Source organism: Rutidosis leptorrhynchoides, chromosome 3 (assembly GCF_046630445.1).
Source record: "Rutidosis leptorrhynchoides isolate AG116_Rl617_1_P2 chromosome 3, CSIRO_AGI_Rlap_v1, whole genome shotgun sequence".
In the NCBI taxonomy this organism is placed as follows: Eukaryota; Viridiplantae; Streptophyta; class Magnoliopsida; order Asterales; family Asteraceae; genus Rutidosis; species Rutidosis leptorrhynchoides.
The window spans coordinates 109154549-109173694 of record NC_092335.1 but is presented as its reverse complement, the minus strand read 5'-3'; the positions used below and the strand labels follow the sequence as shown (position 1 = coordinate 109173694).

At 31.8% G+C, this 19146-nt stretch overlaps 1 protein-coding gene across 1 annotated transcript; it reads left to right on the top strand.

Annotated features, from left to right (window-relative positions):
• The first annotated feature begins 233 nt into the window (after nt 1–233).
• Nucleotides 234–2262, top strand: LOC139896646 (mannitol dehydrogenase-like). Its single transcript, XM_071879293.1, has 5 exons — nt 234–375; nt 458–571; nt 1100–1613; nt 1690–1843; nt 1928–2262. Exons 1-5 carry the CDS (start codon nt 278–280, stop codon nt 2128–2130), a joined length of 1083 nt encoding a protein of 360 aa, XP_071735394.1. The 5' UTR covers nt 234–277; the 3' UTR covers nt 2131–2262.
• The last annotated feature ends 16884 nt before the right edge of the window (nt 2263–19146 follow it).

Sequence of the window (19146 nt, the reverse complement as noted above, 5' to 3'; positions counted from 1 at the left end):
AGTGGAATTTCCTAAAACTGCGTGTTTTTTGTCTGTGGACTATTGGAATGAGATGGAAGGAGTATTAAACTAACAACGGAACAATTATTGTCGGTAGACCGTAAACGGCCATATACTAAGATGCCAAATATGCACAAAAGGATAAAAAGCAGCGTCATTGCTTACGTGGGCATAAGTGCTTGTTGTCCTATTTATATCCACCCTTGTAGAATCCTTAAAGTCCACAAATTAATCATTTGTACAGTTCAATTTCAAGTTTCCAAACTAATCTTGAAGCATGTTAAAATCACCAGAAACAGAGCATCCAATCAAGGCTTACGGTTATGCTGCTCGTGACACTACTGGAATTCTTTCCCCTCTCACCTTCTCTAGAAGGTAACTTTTAATTCATCTTTTTTTATTTTGATTTTTTAAATTTAAGGAAAATGAAAATGATGTAATGAGGTGGATTTTGCAGAGCTACTGGAGAGAAAGATGTAAGATTCCAAGTTTTATATTGTGGAATTTGTCATTCAGATCTTCACTTTGTCAAGAATGAATGGGGTATTACCAATTACCCTGTTACACCCGGGTATATACAAATCCAAACACTAATACTTTGTATTTACATGATAGACAAGTATATATTTCATAACCTCTTGATATCTCACAAGAACTCACTAGCAGCATGTTATGGGTTGTCAAGGAAAAGGGTTTGAAATGGTCACGAATAACTCGATTAGGTCATATACATTAAAGTAAAATACTTACATTCTTGCTAAAGAGAACTTTACTCGTTTACATGTATGTATAACATGTAAGATGGGTGTGAATTTTTACCAACAAAATATATATCTTAAAATACTCATATAGTTTTTGTGGTTTAGTTTTGTTCATATATTTTTGAACATTGGTACAATGTCCGTAAATATGTCTAGTTAAAAATCAACTCAAGTAGTTTTTCTACACATGTCAATATCAGTAGTAGTTGGTAAATAGTGGAAGGGAAAACTTAAATAAAACACAAGTCAATAGTTGATGAAGTAGGTTTTTTAATGTTAATGCATCAGGTATTATATACATCGTTAATCTTCATTTTTTGTTATAATTGAACATACAGGCATGAGATTGTGGGTGTGGTGACAGAAGTAGGCAGCAAAGTAGAGAAATTTAAAATTGGTGACAAAGTTGGTGTTGGATGTTTGGTCGGATCATGTAAATCATGTCACCAATGTGATGCTGACTACGAACAATATTGTCCTAAGCAGGTGAACACTTATGGTGCCCGTTATTTCGACGGCACTCAAACGTATGGTGGTTACTCTGATCACATGGTTACAGATGAGCATTTTGTACTCCGTTGGCCTGAGAATTTGCCACTTGATACCGGTGCACCGTTGTTGTGTGCCGGGATTACAACTTACAGTCCTCTTAAGTACTTCGGATTAGACAAACCTGGTACAAAAGTGGGCGTCGTTGGTCTTGGTGGACTAGGTCATGTTGCTGTGAAGATGGCTAAGGCTTTTGGTGCGCAAGTTACTGTTTTCAGCACGTCTGTTTCGAAGAAACAAGAAGCACTTGAAGGACTTAAAGCCGACTATTTTATAAACAGCAAAGATGCAGACCAAATGAAGGTGGCCATCTTTTTTTATTTAATGTTTGTTCATAATCGGTAATTCATTATTGATATGTGAATGATTATGTTAACAGGCAGCTGTGGGCACACTTGACGGTATCATTGATACGGCTTCTGGGGATCATTCGGTTGCACCGTACCTAAGTGCACTTACACCTCATGGAAAGCTTGTTCTTGTTGGTGCACCGGAGAAGCCGCTCGAAGTAGCTGCGTTCTCTTTGATTATGGGTAAGCATTTTTTAGGCGTGAATTTGTTTTGCGTTCAGTTTTTTGCAAACTTATAAACGGAGTAATTTGTGTAATTAATTACAGGAAGAAAGATTGTTGCGGGTAGTAATATCGGAGGGATTAAAGAGACTCAAGAGATGCTTGATTTTGCGGCAGAGCATGGTATAACTGCTGATATAGAGACTATACCGATAGATTATGTGAACAAAGCTATGGAGCGGTTGTTGAAGTCTGATGTAAGGTACCGATTTGTGATCGATGTGGCTAATTCAGTCAAGACTCAGTAGTGTGATTCTTTGAGCTCATAATGAATGAATGCTCCATTTATCTGATAAATATATTTGTTAGAATGTTACAAGAGGATCTGAAGTTAAGTTTGTATGAAATTCTTATGGAATAAAAGTTGTTTTGTTATGCTCCGTCTTGTTTTTCTTCGGTTGCTTTCATTCGTTGTATTTTGTTTTTATTCGGTTCTTTGTTTGGTTAATATGTTTGTTTTTTTTCGGGTTGTTAGGGAGACTCGTTTGTAGTTAGTTTTTTGTTTAGCTTGTTGTTTTCTTTTTTTTTTACGGCCAAAAAATATATTATATAATAAAAAACAATCCATAGCAAGTCGCTAAGGGATGATTACAAAGACATACAGAGCCATGAGTTCCAATTTGAAACTAAATGACCTCTATTTTTAATTCAACGAAAAGTAACTAATCTAATAACATCAAATAAGCTACTTTTACTACAAAAAGAATCGATAAAAACGACTCCATTACGAAAACGCCAAAGAGCCAATAAAGCCGCAATCATTACTGCAATGATCCGATTCTTCGAAGAAGCAGTTAAACGAACGCCTTCAAGCCAAGAAATGAAAATGTCCCAAGAGTCAACTTGAGGCATACTACAATTTAACCATACACGAATTTATACCAAATATCAGGAGCTAACTTGCACCCAAAAAATAAATGATCGTTGGTTTCGACCCCATTATTACATATCGGGCAAACAACGGTATCAATATCAATCCCTTTCGGGGAAAGGTTCCAACGAATGGGAAGACAATCAAGATGAAAACGCCATAAAAAGATGTTAATTTTACGAGGAACAAACTTGAACCAAATGGTAGCAATAGGATTCGTAGCTAGAGACTTAAGATCCCTAAGAATCCTATCATCTTTGACCATGTAAGCTCCATCATTGCCAATCGAACAAGACCACGTGTCATGACTATCGTTCAAAGTAGGACATACGGTATCAGCGAGCATATCATTGAACTTGTGTAAGCTTCTGCCTCTTAAATCACTTCTAGTCCAATTGAACTTCCATGCCCAATTAAGAACTTTATCGGCAACAAAACTGTTTGGACATGTATCAAGGTGTAACAGCTTGTTAAAACGAGATGCCAAAGAGGACTGTCCGGACCATAAATCGTATCAGAATCTTGTAGTCTGCCCATTATCGATCTTTATTTTGAATATCTCTTTCGGAATCAAGTTATCCGTAACGCATTTAGAGCAAGTACTAACAATATTAGACCATATAGAACCATTGATGATAGTTGAGGATTCAAACACATCACCATGTATGGACTTGATAATCGAAACCCACATACAATTAGGAGTAGTCAAATAACGCCATCTCCATTTGTTAATCAAAGCCAAATTAAAAGCCTTAAGACTTCCAATGTTAAGACCCCCTTTTTCAAACGAAGCGAGAACTTTGTCCCACTTAACCCACGCCATCTTTTTAGTGGAATAATTGCCACCCCAAAAAAATCTGGCCCGAATAGACTCAAGACATTTCAAGACAGTCTCGGGACATTTAACTAACGACATAAGGTAAATACCGATACTACCCATAACCGATTTGACAAGTGTTAATCTACCACCTGCTGAAATGAGACTAGCTTTCCAGGAAGAAAGTTTAGAACAAAACTTCTCGCAAAGCGAATCCCAATTAGAAATATTTTTCATACTCGAACCGATAGGAATACCCAAATATGTCGTAGGAAAAGAACTCACTTGAGCCCCGATACAATTTGCGATTGAATTAACTTCATGATCCGTCACCCCGATACCGAACACATGGGACTTGTTAACATTCAATCTTAGGCCCGAAACTCTATAAAAAATTTCCAAAATAAGAACAATTCGCTTCATCTCTCGAGCACTCCAATCTTAAAAAATAATCACATCATCTGCGTAAATAACATGAGATAAATGCACATTATTCGTACCAACTTTGATTCCACGGATGAGATTTAAATCCATGGCACGAGAGAACGCTAAATGCAATCCTTCCATAACGATAACGAACAGAAACGGGCTAAGAGGGTCACCCTGTCTCAAACCCCTCTTTAAAGAAAATTCACTAGTCGGGCTTCCATTAACTAGGACCGAAGTCTTGGCCGAGAATAAACAACCTTTGATCCAAGAACCCCATTTATTGCTGAAACCCAACGAAGAAAGCATGAATAAAAGATACTCCCAATTGACTGAATCATAGGCTTTCTCGAAACCGACCTTGAAAAGGAGCATCTTTTTATTCTTTTTCTTGTACCACAAAATGACGGCTCTATTGAGTCGACAACAATCGTCGATTTATTGGCGAATTGACTGACTTTTAGAGCTTAAATTAAATTTCAGGCAGGATTAAAACCCATGGAAATTTGATTCTACCATTTTCATGGCGCCTATTATTATTTTTATTTTATTAAAAAAAATAACGTGTTCCTACTTAAAGGCCGAAGGTCCTCTCGGAAGCAATCTCTTTATCCGTCGAATAAAGAGAGGGATGACTTTCTCTACTCTCGAGAGTGTTTCACTCTGGGTGGAGAAATGACTTGTCTTTATTCTCGGATAGGGGAATGATTGTCTACATCTCACCTCCCCCATACACCACTCATGTGGTATTGAGTTTCGTTGTTGTTGTTGTTGTACCACAAAATGATCTCACTTAACATAAGAGGACCATCGAGAATTTGACGACCCGAAATAAACGCCGACTGCACCAGGCTAATAATTTTATCAATGACACCTTGTAATCTATTCGTCAAAATTTTAGTAAAGTTTTGTAAAAACACCCAACAAGCGATATAGGACGAAAATCACTGATAAGAACCGGATTATTAACTTTTGGAACTAACGAAAAGAACGCTGAATTAGCTCCTCTAGGCATATTACAAGAAGCGAAAAACTCATTAATATCCCTACAAAAGTCATGTTTAAACAACTCCCAAAAATGTTTTAAAAATCGAAAAGAAATACCATCCGGGCCCGGGACTTTAGAGCTACCGCAACTCCAAACCGCATTTTATATTTCTTCGTCAACCACATCCGAGTCTAGAAACGAATAGTCATCATGAGACAGGATGTGGTGAGGTATGATATCACTGAAATCAGCAGCAACCATAGGGGCATCAAACATGGATTTAAAGTGTTCAAAGAATTTAGCTTTTATAACGTTAGGCTCGTCAACCTAAGTACCATCAATGAGCAAGCCTTGAATATGTTGGGTGCGTCTTTTTCGTTTAATAGAACAATGAAAAAAATTAGAGTTTTCGTCTCCCTCTACATCCCACTTAACGCTAGCTTTTTGAATAGTATCTAAATTAATGAGCTTATCTATTTTATCTTTTTCGGCAGCAAGAGCATTTCGCAAACTAACTTGTTCACTGTTTGCTGCACCTGAATCAATGACAACATCAAGATCAATGATCTTGTTTGATAACTCTTTGAAACGTTCGGCTACCGTTGATCTAGATGAATGAATCCAACTTTTCAAGTAGCCTTTTAGTAACCGAAACTTGGCAACAATATCCATGTTCCGATTAGCATTACCAGAATTCCAAGCGCTTTGAACCGTGAATTCGAAGTCGGCTCTATCAAACCACGAGTCAAATATTTTGAAATAGGTCGGGCCAAAGTCCACTCTATCTTGAAATAACATAAGAGGAGAGTGATCAGAGCAACCCCTAGGTAACACAATTCCTTTTAAATCATCGAAAGTATCAAGGACATTATTCGTAATGAAAAATTGATCAATCTTACTAAATTTGGTGCCCTGCTTATTTCTCCAAGTAAATTGAAGGCCACCTAACGGTACTTCGAAAAGATTATTCGATTCGATAAAGTCATTGAATAATCTAGCATCTTGATGACAAAATAACGAACCACATCTTTCATCCGCATTTCGAACAGAGTTCCAATCGCCCATGAAGATGTACTCGCCTGGATTTGAACTGATAAAGTGAGATAATTTTGACCAAAGAGTTGATTTATCCACTAATGATTGAGGTACGTACACGTTCACCATATACACTTCAACATTAACTCTTAGCCACGAGCCTTTAACTATAACAAAATTATTATCGCTCCAAATATTCTTTTTAGCGAAAGCTTTCAGGTCCCATAACGAAATAATGCCACCGGCGAAACCACTTGAAAGTCATAAAGCATAATCAAAGTTGTGATTACCCCAAAACGATCTAAGACTGGGCATATTAAAACGAGACAATTTTGATTCTTGTATACCTAAGAAATCAATATTATGCGTAACACAAAGGTCCTTTATCCACTTTCTTTTTTTCAAACAACAACGATCCACAAGAATTAATGGAGAGGATCTTCATCTAAAACCAAAATAATTCGATTCACGATTCAATATTTTCATATTGCCTTTCAAGTTATAACCTAATAATTCGCCAATACCAACAATATCATCGCTTTGAGTATCACTTAAATTATGATCTAATTGATGATTAATGACAGTAAAGGGGGTTTGGCAACTTATCGAAGACATACCAACATTAATACCCTTACCATCATTAGAGTGACGTGAGAAACCAGGAGGCTGAGAATGACTAACACTCCCTTCAGGTTGAATTTCTGAAAACGAACCTGAGATTGGTTTTGTTGAGGTTGTGCTTTCTTGAACTTTTGCATCAACATTCACCGAATCCATGCTCACCTCTTTTAAATTCGTTTCATCATTTGAGCTCGAAATATCAACCCCAACAAATTCTTTTAAATGATCAAAGGTTGATTGTTCACCATCGTTGCTTGATGCATCTGAGCTATTACTACAAACTTCATCCCTATCTAACGTTTCACTTTCTTTTTTCTCTTCTTTAATGGTGGAATCTATATCGAATAACCAAGTAGCAATTTCATTAACGGTGATCTCCGTTAGATTGCCATCGATTTCCACATTCATTGTATAAGAGACTGGTTTCTTATTATATGTAGCAACACAAACCCTACTAGTCGATAACGGTAGTTTGCAATTCGATTCAAAAAACAAAAAACGACCAAATTGAGATGCGACTTTCTTGGATGCATTCATGCCCCATGCACACGTCGATAGGCAAGAAATTTCCAACCAAACAATTCGTTCATCCACTACAAAATTATTGGACGGGGTCTTCATACATGCGAATAATGATAACATATTTGAGTTTGTTTTGAATAACGAACAAGTTTCAATTGATTCAAAGTGGAACCAAACCCAATATCCGCCCAGGTATTGAACCTTAAAATCAGAGAATCCTTCAACCAAACATTGTTGGTATAAGGTAAATAACGTTCCGATGTCTTTAACCTTCGCCATTGTTGGGACAAAATCCTAACAATTTAGATACGAGTTTCGTTGTCAATTAAATAAACACATTTAGGTTTGATCGTTAAATGTTTAAGGGTGATTTGTGTAATTAATTGTAAGTAACATTGTATGAGGTATAAATACAATGTCACACCTTACAAATCACCAACCCCAAAACCTTAGCCATTTGAGAGAACACCTCTGTGCGTGTTTGCTCTCAATCCCCCATCCCCACCAATTGTTCAAGAAAGCTTGTGGAATCAATCCAATCTTGTTATTGATTCCACATACAATCCATTGTAACGAACATCTGATTAATATTACATGTTTATTGTTTAGATCTATGTTTGTTTATCAATTTCATCATACACCATCGCACACACATATCTACTACTTTGATTGATCACTAAAACAACTTGTAAACACGAAATCGAAGCTCAAATCGTGCACTAACAGTGGTATCAGAGCTAAAGAGGCAAGCCTCGTCGATTCAAGCTCTGATTTCGTGTTTAATTTCATAAAAATCAAATTTAGATCTCGTTTTTGACTTTCTTTGACCTTTTTGGGTTTTGGTGCTTTTGAAAGGAATTAAAGAAATCTAAAAACACATAAAGTTTCATCATCATCAAGTGATACTACGTGCAAAATTTCATGATTTAATTTGATCATTTGATGTGTTTTTAAGAAAAATTTTGTTTTGGAAAAATTGAAACGAAAATCGACTTGTTTTGAGTTTTTGTGATTGTTATATGGAAATCTGAAAATGGAGATTTGTTTAGGACTATAAACCGCAGCTTTCTGCAATTTTTTGTGGCTTAATTCCGTGTTTTGAGTCATCTCCGCCATTCGACCACCATAAACCACCGCGAACCACCACCGGAATCACCCAAAAACACCTTAGAACGTAACCGCACGGATACACATTCAATCCGTACAGTTTAAGGACGTAATCGGACGGATACAAGCATCCGTATCATGCATCCGTACGGACGGATACAAGCATCCGTGTTCTGCCATTTCTCCAAAGTTGTTTATTTTTCACCCTTTACCCCAAATTTTGAGCATTTTTTTTGTTTTTAAACCCCTAGTTTTAGTTTTTAATATTTTTGCCACCAAATAGTCATTTTTAATCAGTTTTTCGCACTAGTTTCAAATTTAAAATCCGTTTTTACCCGAAACTTCGTTTTTAATCAGTTTTTCGCATTAGTTTCAAATTTAAACTCTGTTTTTACCCGAAACTTCGTTTTTAATCAGTTTTCGCATTAGTTTCAAATTTAAACTCTGTTTTTACCCGAAACTTCATTTTTAATCAGTTTTTCGCATTAGTTTCAAATTTAAACTCTATTTTTAATCGAAACTTCGTTTTTGATCAGTTTTTCGCACTGATTCCAAATTTAAAGTCTGTTCTCAATCGAAACATCATTTTTAAGCAATTTTTCTCGTTGATTTCAAATTTAAAGTCGGATTTTGATCAAAAAGTCAACTCTTTGACCAGAAGTCAAACTATGAATATTTTTCGAAATTTCGCGAATATTTCGGATTGTCAGATTTTCACAGGGTTTATGAGACGACCCGTCCTAATCCATAAGAACGAATACAATAACATATGATTACATCGCGAGGTATTTGACCTTTATATGATACATTTTACAAACATTGCATTCGTTTTAAAAGACAAACTTTCATTACAACGAAAGTTGACAGGCATGCATACCATTTCGTAATATCCATCTATAAATGATCTAATCTGTCATTTACTTAATCATAATCTTTACTGAACTCAACGACTTGAATGCAACATCTTTTGAAATATGCCATGAATGATTTCAAGTAATATCTTTAAAATGAGCTAATGCACAGCGGAAGATTTCTTTAATACCTGAGAATAAACATGCTTTAAAGTGTCAACCAAAAGGTTGGTGAGTTCATTAGTTTATCATAATCATTCATTTCCATCATTTTAATAGACCACAAGAATTTCATTTCCATTTCTCATAAATATACGTCCCATGCATAGAGACAAAATCATTCATATGGTGAACACCTGGTAACCGACATTAACAAGATGCATATAAGAATATCCCCTATCATTCCGGGAAATCCTTCGGATATGATATAAAACAACATCGAAGTACTAAAGCATCCGGTACTTTGGATTGGGTTCGTCGGGCCCATAGATCTATCTTTAGGATTCGCGTCAATTAGTAGATCGGTTTACTAATTCTTAGGTTACCAAGCAAAAGGGGCATATTCGGCTTCGATCATTCACCCATATAATGTAGTTTCTATTACTTGTGTCTATTTCGTAAAACATTTATAAAAATTGCGCATGTATTCTCAGCCCAAAAATATAAAGGGAAAAAAGGCAAATGAAACTCACCATACTGTATTTCGTAGTAAAAATACATATAACGTCATTGAACAAGTGCAAGGTTGACCTCGGATTCATGAACCTAAATTAATTATATATATTTATGTGTGGGTCAATATTTGTCTAACAAATTAGGTCAAGTCATAGTGTATCACAATCCTAAGGCTCGAGAATAATATGTAAAGGTCAACAAAAGTCAATTTGACTCAAAATAATTTCCAAAATCTATACATGATTAATATATAGTTTAAATATCGTCGTTTTATATTTTTAAATATTTTTAAAAGATTTATTAGAGTAAATAATATAATTCATTTATTAATAAATAAAATTTTATATTAAAATTTATATAATAAAATATACTTTTATATATATTAAGTAATAAAATTTATAGAGTTCATTTAATATCATAAAGATAATATGATAGGTATTATTAAAGTAATTTTATTACACGTAGTAAAATATGTTTGTATCACATATTTATTTGATAAAATAATATCTATAATAATAGTAAGTAAAAGTTATATTATTTTGTAATAATAATTATTATTATTCTATTAATAAAAATATCAATATTTATAATTACTAAAAATGACATTATGATAAAATGATAATTCTAATTATGATAACTTTAATATTTACGATACTTTTTAATATTAACTTTAAAATAATAATTCTATTTAAAATGATAATAATAATGATATTTTATAATAACAATGACATTTCTATTAAAATGATAATTTTTATTAAAATGATAGTTTTTAATACTAACGATACTTTTAATAATAATAGTAATGATAAAAATAATAAGAACGATAATTTTATCTAAATCAATATCTTATAATATTTTAATTTCATCATGATACTCATACTCATTATTTCCTAATCGTTTCATTTAATAGCTTTTAATCGTCTTTTATATCGTGTTCATAATAATGATAATAATAGTAATCAAAATAATTAGGTGTTACTAATATTAGTTTTAATTACAATAATACTAATAATGATAATTACTATGATATTATTAACGATAATACTAATAACTATTTTAATGATAATAATTAATAATAATAATAATAACAATAACAATAACAATAACCATTTTTAAATAATGATATATATATATATATATTAATAATGATGATGATGATGATAATAATAATAATAATAATAATAATAATAATAATAATAATAATAATAATAATAATTATTATTATTATTATAATTAGATAATAATAATAATTAGATAATAATAATAATAATAATACTAATTATAACTTTAACGATAATAACGATAGTAATAATAATAAAAATAACAATTTTTAATGATAATTCCTTTTATTGATAATGATAATAGTAATAATAATATAAAACTAGAACGACGATAATAACGACGATAATAATAATCATTTTTAATAATAATACAAAAATTCAATTGACTATAACTTCAAATCCGTTCATCGAAACCATTCGATATCTAAATGAAAAGTTCTTAATTTTTCGCTAGCTTTCCAACGACATGCATATCTTATACCTTATCTCAACCGCATACGTAACTAATTCATGATTCAACATATCCTATCTAATGGCAATATCAAAAGTACAAGCATGCATAATCCTATATTCTCGAGCACTAGTCAGGGATACACTATTAATATATAAAAATTAATTTACGAGTACTCACGTATCAATATTGAGATTCAATATTGCAGGAAATGTACGTAGATGCAACGGAGATGATAAACACTAGATTGACCTCACGAGCATACCCATGAACCATACCCATTACCTCCATAGCTATAACCCATAATTTTCTTAGCTCTATCCCGCTCGAAAGACAATTTTGAAATCACTCGGACAGCACTCCGTCGTAATATTTTATGTATACTAATAATATCTTGAAATAATACGGAGTAAATATATATATGTAAATCGATTGAGAGAGTTTAGAGAAAATATTTTCAAGTTTCTATGAAATAATGAAACATATTGAATTCTATTTATAATAGATTTTTGAATTATTAAAGTAAATTATTAAAGTATGAATTATTAAAGTGAATTATTAAAGTATGAATTATTAAAGTGAATTATTAAAGTATGAATTATTAAAGTGAATTATTAAAGTTAAAGTAAAGTAAAAAAAAAGTAAAGTTAAAGTTTAAGTATAGTAAAAGTATAAAACTATGTACGTATAATACACGTATAAATATATATAATATTAATTTAAATCGTTATATATATTTAATAAAATAAAATATAAATATCGTTATCTTTATCATACTATTTAAGTAATGAGTTGTCAAAAGTGGTTCTAGATATTTATAAAAGTTATATACGTTTTAATAATAAAGTTCTTTTTAAACTGAAAGCGTTTTTGTACGTTTAAAACTAAATCAAATAAATATGATAATTTTGTTTTCCAAAACTAAATATATTTAAGAATCATTTTGTTTAAAGGTTAAAATAATGGAAATCGTTATATCATAAAACGTTTTAGAAAAGTAGAATCATATATATTCATAATAGGTTTAAAGTTTTTAAATTACAGTCTGTTGGTGAAGCATGGGATAAAGTCCAAAGGTTAAATAAACGTATGAAATCATCTTAATGAAAAATGTCGAGTTACTTAACTTGTCGATATCCAACATCTAAGTTATTTACACTCCACGTTCTTACTTATAAATCACTTTACCATTTTCTGAATGTTGTCAAAAAGAATAGATTTCTTAAATCACAGTGGACCTCATAACATAGACCCGTAATCATATCACAATGTATCTGATAAATCAGTCATTTGATATTATCTTCTAATTCCGTTGATAACTATTAGAATATATTTTGAAACAAATACGTTTATATAAAGTATTATACGCCTAATACTTTGTTAATGTTTTCAAGTTATAATATATACACATATACATATATAATCATGTTCGTTCAATTTAATGGTTCGTGAATCGTTGGAACTTGGTCGAGGTTTAAATGAATGTATGTACACAGTTTAAAATTCTTGAGATTCAACTTAACAAACTTTGCTTATCGTGTCAGAATAATATAAAGATAAAGTTTAAATTTGGTTGGAAATTTTCGGGTTGTCACAGTACCTACCCGTTAAAGAAATTTCGTCCCGAAATTTGAATGGGATGGTCATGGCTGACAATAAGTATGTTTTCATGACGTACACGAGTTGAAAATTAGAGTTTTATTATCATCAAGTAATATAGATAAAGCAATTTGATTTTTGTGAAGAGTATTAGTGAAGTTATCACAAAAGAATGAAATGAGTAAATGCACATTCTTTTTAACCAATGACATAGTCACGGTTGATTTTCGGAATTCAAGGAATTTAGAGAAAATCTTCGTAATAAGATTTGGTTCTTTGATAATTAAGGAAGTTAGGATCCGCTTGATTAAATGCGATAATCTGTTTTGATTGCTCTGTCGGATATTTTACTATATATCCACCCCCTTCGTTTCCTTATTTCCACAACTCACACCTTTTATTCTTTCTCCCTCAATTCATACTTTATAGCATTCGCTAATATGCTCCATCCAGTTCTGATTCTTGATATACTCCTAACTTTCATATATGTCATTCTTCTTTTTCATCTGCCGCCGGAAGAATCTATTTACTTCTAATATACTCTTAGTTTTATAGTGTTTTTTGTTCTCCCGTGTCTTCATATTGCTATATGCATCGATATATATGGTTTGTAATTTCTGGGTTATTGTTGAGTTTTATATCTTCCCTTATATTTCGATGTCCTTGCTTTTATCTTCTATAATCATTGTCATCTCCAATTAATGCTCTCTTTTATTTGCTGCGATTTATATCCCAATTTCTGTTTCGGAGTTTTGTCCTGTCGTTTCTTCTTCTTGCGAGTAAGTACCGCTTATAATGGTCCATAATTCGCAGATAAAAATTTCAGAATAAACATTGTTAATGTTCTAAGAAGGAAATCGTAATGGCACGATATTGATTTGTCAAATTATCAGAATACCTCGGAAAAGATCGAATCATCAAGAAAATATTTTCTTGATATTTTTAGAGATTAAGTAGAATACATGAGTCATATAGCATGGTACATGATGATGTTATGATCTGTGAATCATCATGTTCCATTTAAAAATTCAGCATGACTTACTGTAATATAATCACGTTGATCAAGTGTCATTATATTATACTAACTCATGCTTCAGCTCCCAACACTACTTCAAAAGTATTCCTATTTTAAACTCGAATGTTTTAGAATTTAGAAACAAAAATAGTTTCTTTTATGATGTAATACAGATAGCGCGAAGAGGTAAATGATTTTAGATAAGAATAATTATGAACATATCTTCAGAAATATGGAGGATATTTATAATGAAAGATACGATGATATCTTAGAATTTCTAATATCAGAGGATGATGAAGAATATTGTCCGCAGGGGTTTAGAGTCAGGAGCAAGGTATTCGTTAATGACTTCAGCAGGTACTGAATCATTTAGATTCTTTGAAGTCAGGTTCAGTCTTTGTGATTTGTCCACAGCCTCCTTCATACTTTGCTCAATCCGGTTTCCAGTTCCAAGACTTCTCTTTTTCTGCGCTTTGCCAGCACACTCATTTATTATCATCAAACTTTTACTGTTAAAGTCGTTTATAGTTTTTGCTGCTTCATCAGCATTTTTCCATTTTCGGAGAACCAATTCGTAGTTCGGAGTGTTTTTCAGAAACTTCACATTCAAATTAAGTCCAGAAGATAGACGTTATATATAAACATATAACTGTTGGTGTAGACATACTGCGAGATTTAAAAATACTGATTGCTAATTCCCGATAATTCGTATGGCAATTCTCGTTACAAGATGCGAATAATTAAATGATGGGGTTTCGGTAAATATAATGATTCTTCGGAAGGTCAAAGATCACTGAAGTTGTGAATAAGTTTATTGCTAATGTGGTGGAACATGAAAGGTTCTCTGGTAACAAAAGGGTAATCATATATATCAAAATTATGATAAGACTACTCCGAATGAAAAATCGAAGTTGTCTTGCTGGAGCTGTGATAGAATTTGTTACTTTGAAAAGGAATTGCAAAGTTATTTTTGCTAATAAATGCCAAAGGATCTGACACAGATATGTGTTGAATTATGACTTTGGTTTTGAGAGCTTTTTAAGTACATAACTGTGGGTAATATATGGTTGGATCATCATCTCGATTGCTCATTATTTGAAATGTCTTCAGAAATTTTTCGAAGGGCTTGAACACATATTGTAATCGTTAATATACATTTGATGTTCTAACACAGTTTTGAAGTCAAAGTATAGCTCTGAAAGATGTAGGAATCTAAAAGTGATGGTACCAGTTATATCTCGAATTTAATTCTGAGGTTTCAAAACCAGAATATGTAATTGAGTTTGAATGAGTATGGTTGTTTTGATTTCTATGAAAGAATGTATATTATTGTGAAAGTAGGAAGTATAGTTGATAATTTGCTTAATTTGATTCGAAGAATGTAACATATTAATTAAATATATATATATATATATATATATATATATATATATATATATATATATATATATATATATATATATATATATATATATATATATATATATATATCTCGGGTATTACCTACCCGTTAATTTTTTTTTTCACAATTAATATTTTGTACATAAGAATTTTTATTACAGTCTTTATGAAAATATATAAGTATATATTCTCCTCAGATGTAACATAGATTTTAATGAGTTAATACTAAATTAAACTCATTCGATTTACGGTTGGAACTAGAATTGAACAATCCCTTGAAGGCTTTAGAGATTACATAAGTATTTCTTCAATAATATTGAAATTATGAATCAATACTTCGTTATTTGTTGAGATGTGATGTTGGTTTTTATTAAATTCTTGTGAACTTCGCAAAGTACGAATGATGTTATCTGAAAAGTTTCGGTTACATCAATGATGAAGTGTAAAATCAAATATATACTTGATTTATTAGGAATTGGAATTTGTTGAATTGAGACAGAGTTTGTAGTTAACGCTGGTTAAGTTGCGGCCGAAGGACGTACATTATTGCATATTTGTAATATGAATTAACCGATTAGTTAAGATTCACACACAATAGCTTAGCACGGAAAGATTTATTTTTATTTCAAATATATATATATATATATATATATATATATATATATATATATATATATATATATATATATATATATATATATATATATATATATATATATATATATATATATATATATATAATATACATATAATTTCTTCAGAATGAATGAGTTAATTCTTCATAACTCGTTGATACAATATACGCGTTATTGATTCGTAATGATGTCCACAGTGACTCTTGAACTGACGGAGTTTGTGATGTTATAGGTGTTGCTGATTCTGATGCTGACTGCACTGACGATGCTGGTGACGCTGACGGTACTGTTGATGCTGTTGGTAAAACAAGTTTAGCTTGTTAACCACACACCATTTTTGTCAGGGTTTCTACTCTTCCTTCTATTATTTTGGTTCGCTTAACTGATTTATGATTAGGGCTAGATTAGATAATCTCTAAGACTTTAGAGATTACATAATTGCCGCAGAATGTTTATCCGACGAAGTTATGAATTAATATTTCGTCAGTTATTGTTGTTGGTACTCCTTGGTATCTATGGTGCGTATGACGTTGATGCTCGTGGGACAGATTGTGAAGTTGAGGTTTACGACACGGTTGTGGTTGGAGGTGGTAATGGTACTGTTGGCGTTGATGATGGTGGTACTGGTTATGCTGCTGGTGCTGCTGCTGGTGTTTGTAATCTTTGCACCATATTCTCCAAAGCCACTACCCGAGCGCGAAGCTCGTTGACTTCTTCTATTACACCGGGGTGATTGTCGGTTCGGATGAGCGGATAAATAAAATCTAGAATTTGATGTAGTATATAATCATGACGAGATACTCTGGAAATGAGAGAGAAAATGGTGTTTCGGATTGGTTCGCCGGTAAGTGCTTCAGGTTCTTCGTCAAGAGGGCAATGGGGTGGATGGAAGGGATCACCTTCTTCTTGTCTCCAATGATTGTGGAGGCTACGAACCCATCCCCAATTCATCCAGAATAGATGATGGCTAATTGGTTGATCCATTCCGGTCACACTGCTTTCAGAGCTGGAGTGGGATTCCATTTCGGAATCCGAGGAACTTGAATTAATGATGAATTCCATTTCGTACGATTGAATAAGGATTTTTCGATATGAAATGATTTTTGATTATCGGATGGTATTCTAATTACATAGAATATCCATAGATATAGAACAAAAGATTTCGTAGATTACGGAGGAATTTGCGGGATATGTCAGGTAAAGTTTAAAGTAACAAATACGATAAGATATGATTTAGCAGATACGCTAAGATATGAATTTTGTCTATACACTACTCATGCAATTAATGTAGCAAGACGTGTATAGACTAGTAATGATAAGCAGGTAATTTCCTAAGAATGATAAGCAGATGATTTCTGACTAAAAATGATAAGCAAAACTTTTGACATGCAGACACGGTCGAAGTCCAGACTCACTAATGCATCCTAACGACTTATCAGTTAGACACACTAATGCAGACCTGGTTCGCTAAGACCACCGCTCTGATACCACATGAGACGACCCGTCCTAATCCATAAGAATGAATACAATAACATATGATTACATCGTGAGGTATTTGACCTCTATATGATACATTTTACAAAAATTGCATTCGTTTAAAAAGACAAACTTTCATTACATCGAAAGTTGACAGGCATGCATACCATTTCATAATATCCATCTATAAATGATCTAATCTGTCATTTACTTAATAATAATCTTTACTGAACTCAACGACTTGAATGCAACGTATTTTGAAATATGCCATGAATGATTCCAAGTAATATCTTTAAAATGAGCTAATGCACAGTGGAAGATTTCTTTAATACCTGAGAATAAACATGCTTTAAAGTTTCAACCAAAAGGTTGGTGAGTTCATTAGTTTATCATAATCATTCATTTCCATCATTTTAATAGACCACAAGAATTTCATTTCCATTTCTCATAAATATACGTCCCATGCATAGAGACAAAATCATTCATATGGTGAACACCTGGTAACCGACATTAACAAGATGCATATAAGAATATCCCCTATCATTCCGGGAAATCCTTCGGACATGATATAAAACAACATCGAAGTACTAAAGAATCCGGTACTTTGGATTGGGTTCGTCGGGCCCATAGATCTATCTTTAGGATTCGCGTCAATTAGTAGATCGGTTTACTAATTCTTAGGTTACCAAGCAAAAGGGGCATATTCGGCTTCGATCATTCACCCATATAATGTAGTTTCTATTACTTGTGTCTATTTCGTAAAACATTTATAAAAATTGCGCATGTATTCTCAGCCCAAAAATATAAAAGGAAAAAAGGCAAATGAAACTCACTATACTGTATTTCGTAGTAAAAATACATATAACGTCATTGAACAAGTGCAAGGTTGACCTCGGATTCATGAACCTAAATTAATTATATATATTTATGTGTTGGTCAATATTTGTCTAACAAATTAGGTCAAGTCATAGTGTATCACAATCCTAAGGCTCGAGAATAATATGTAAAGGTCAACAAAAGTCAATTTGACTCAAAATAATTTCCAAAATCTATACATGATTAATATATAGTTTAAATATCGTCGTTTTATATTTTTAAATATTTTTAAAAGATTTATTAGAGTAAATAATATAATTCATTTATTAATAAATAAAATTTTATATTAAAATTTATATAATAAAATATACTTTTATATATATTAATTAATAAAATTTATAGAGTTCATTTAATATCATAAAGATAATATGATAGGTATTATTAAAGTAATTTTATTACACGTAGTAAAATATGTTTGTATCACATATTTATTTGATAAAATAATATCTATAATAATAGTAAGTAAAAGTTATATTATTTTGTAATAATAATTATTATTATTCTATTAATAAAAATATCAATATTTATAATTACTAAAAATGACATTATGATAAAATGATAATTCTAATTATGATAACTTTAATATTTACGATACTTTTTAATATTAACTTTAAAATAATAATTCTATTTAAAATGATAATAATAATGATATTTTATAATTACAATGACATTTCTATTAAAATGATAATTTTGGTTAAAATGATAGTTTTTAATACTAACGATACTTTTAATAATAATAGTAATGATAAAAATAATAAGAATGATAATTTTATCTAAATCAATATCTTATAATATTTTAATTTCATCATGATACTCATACTCATTATTTCTTAATCG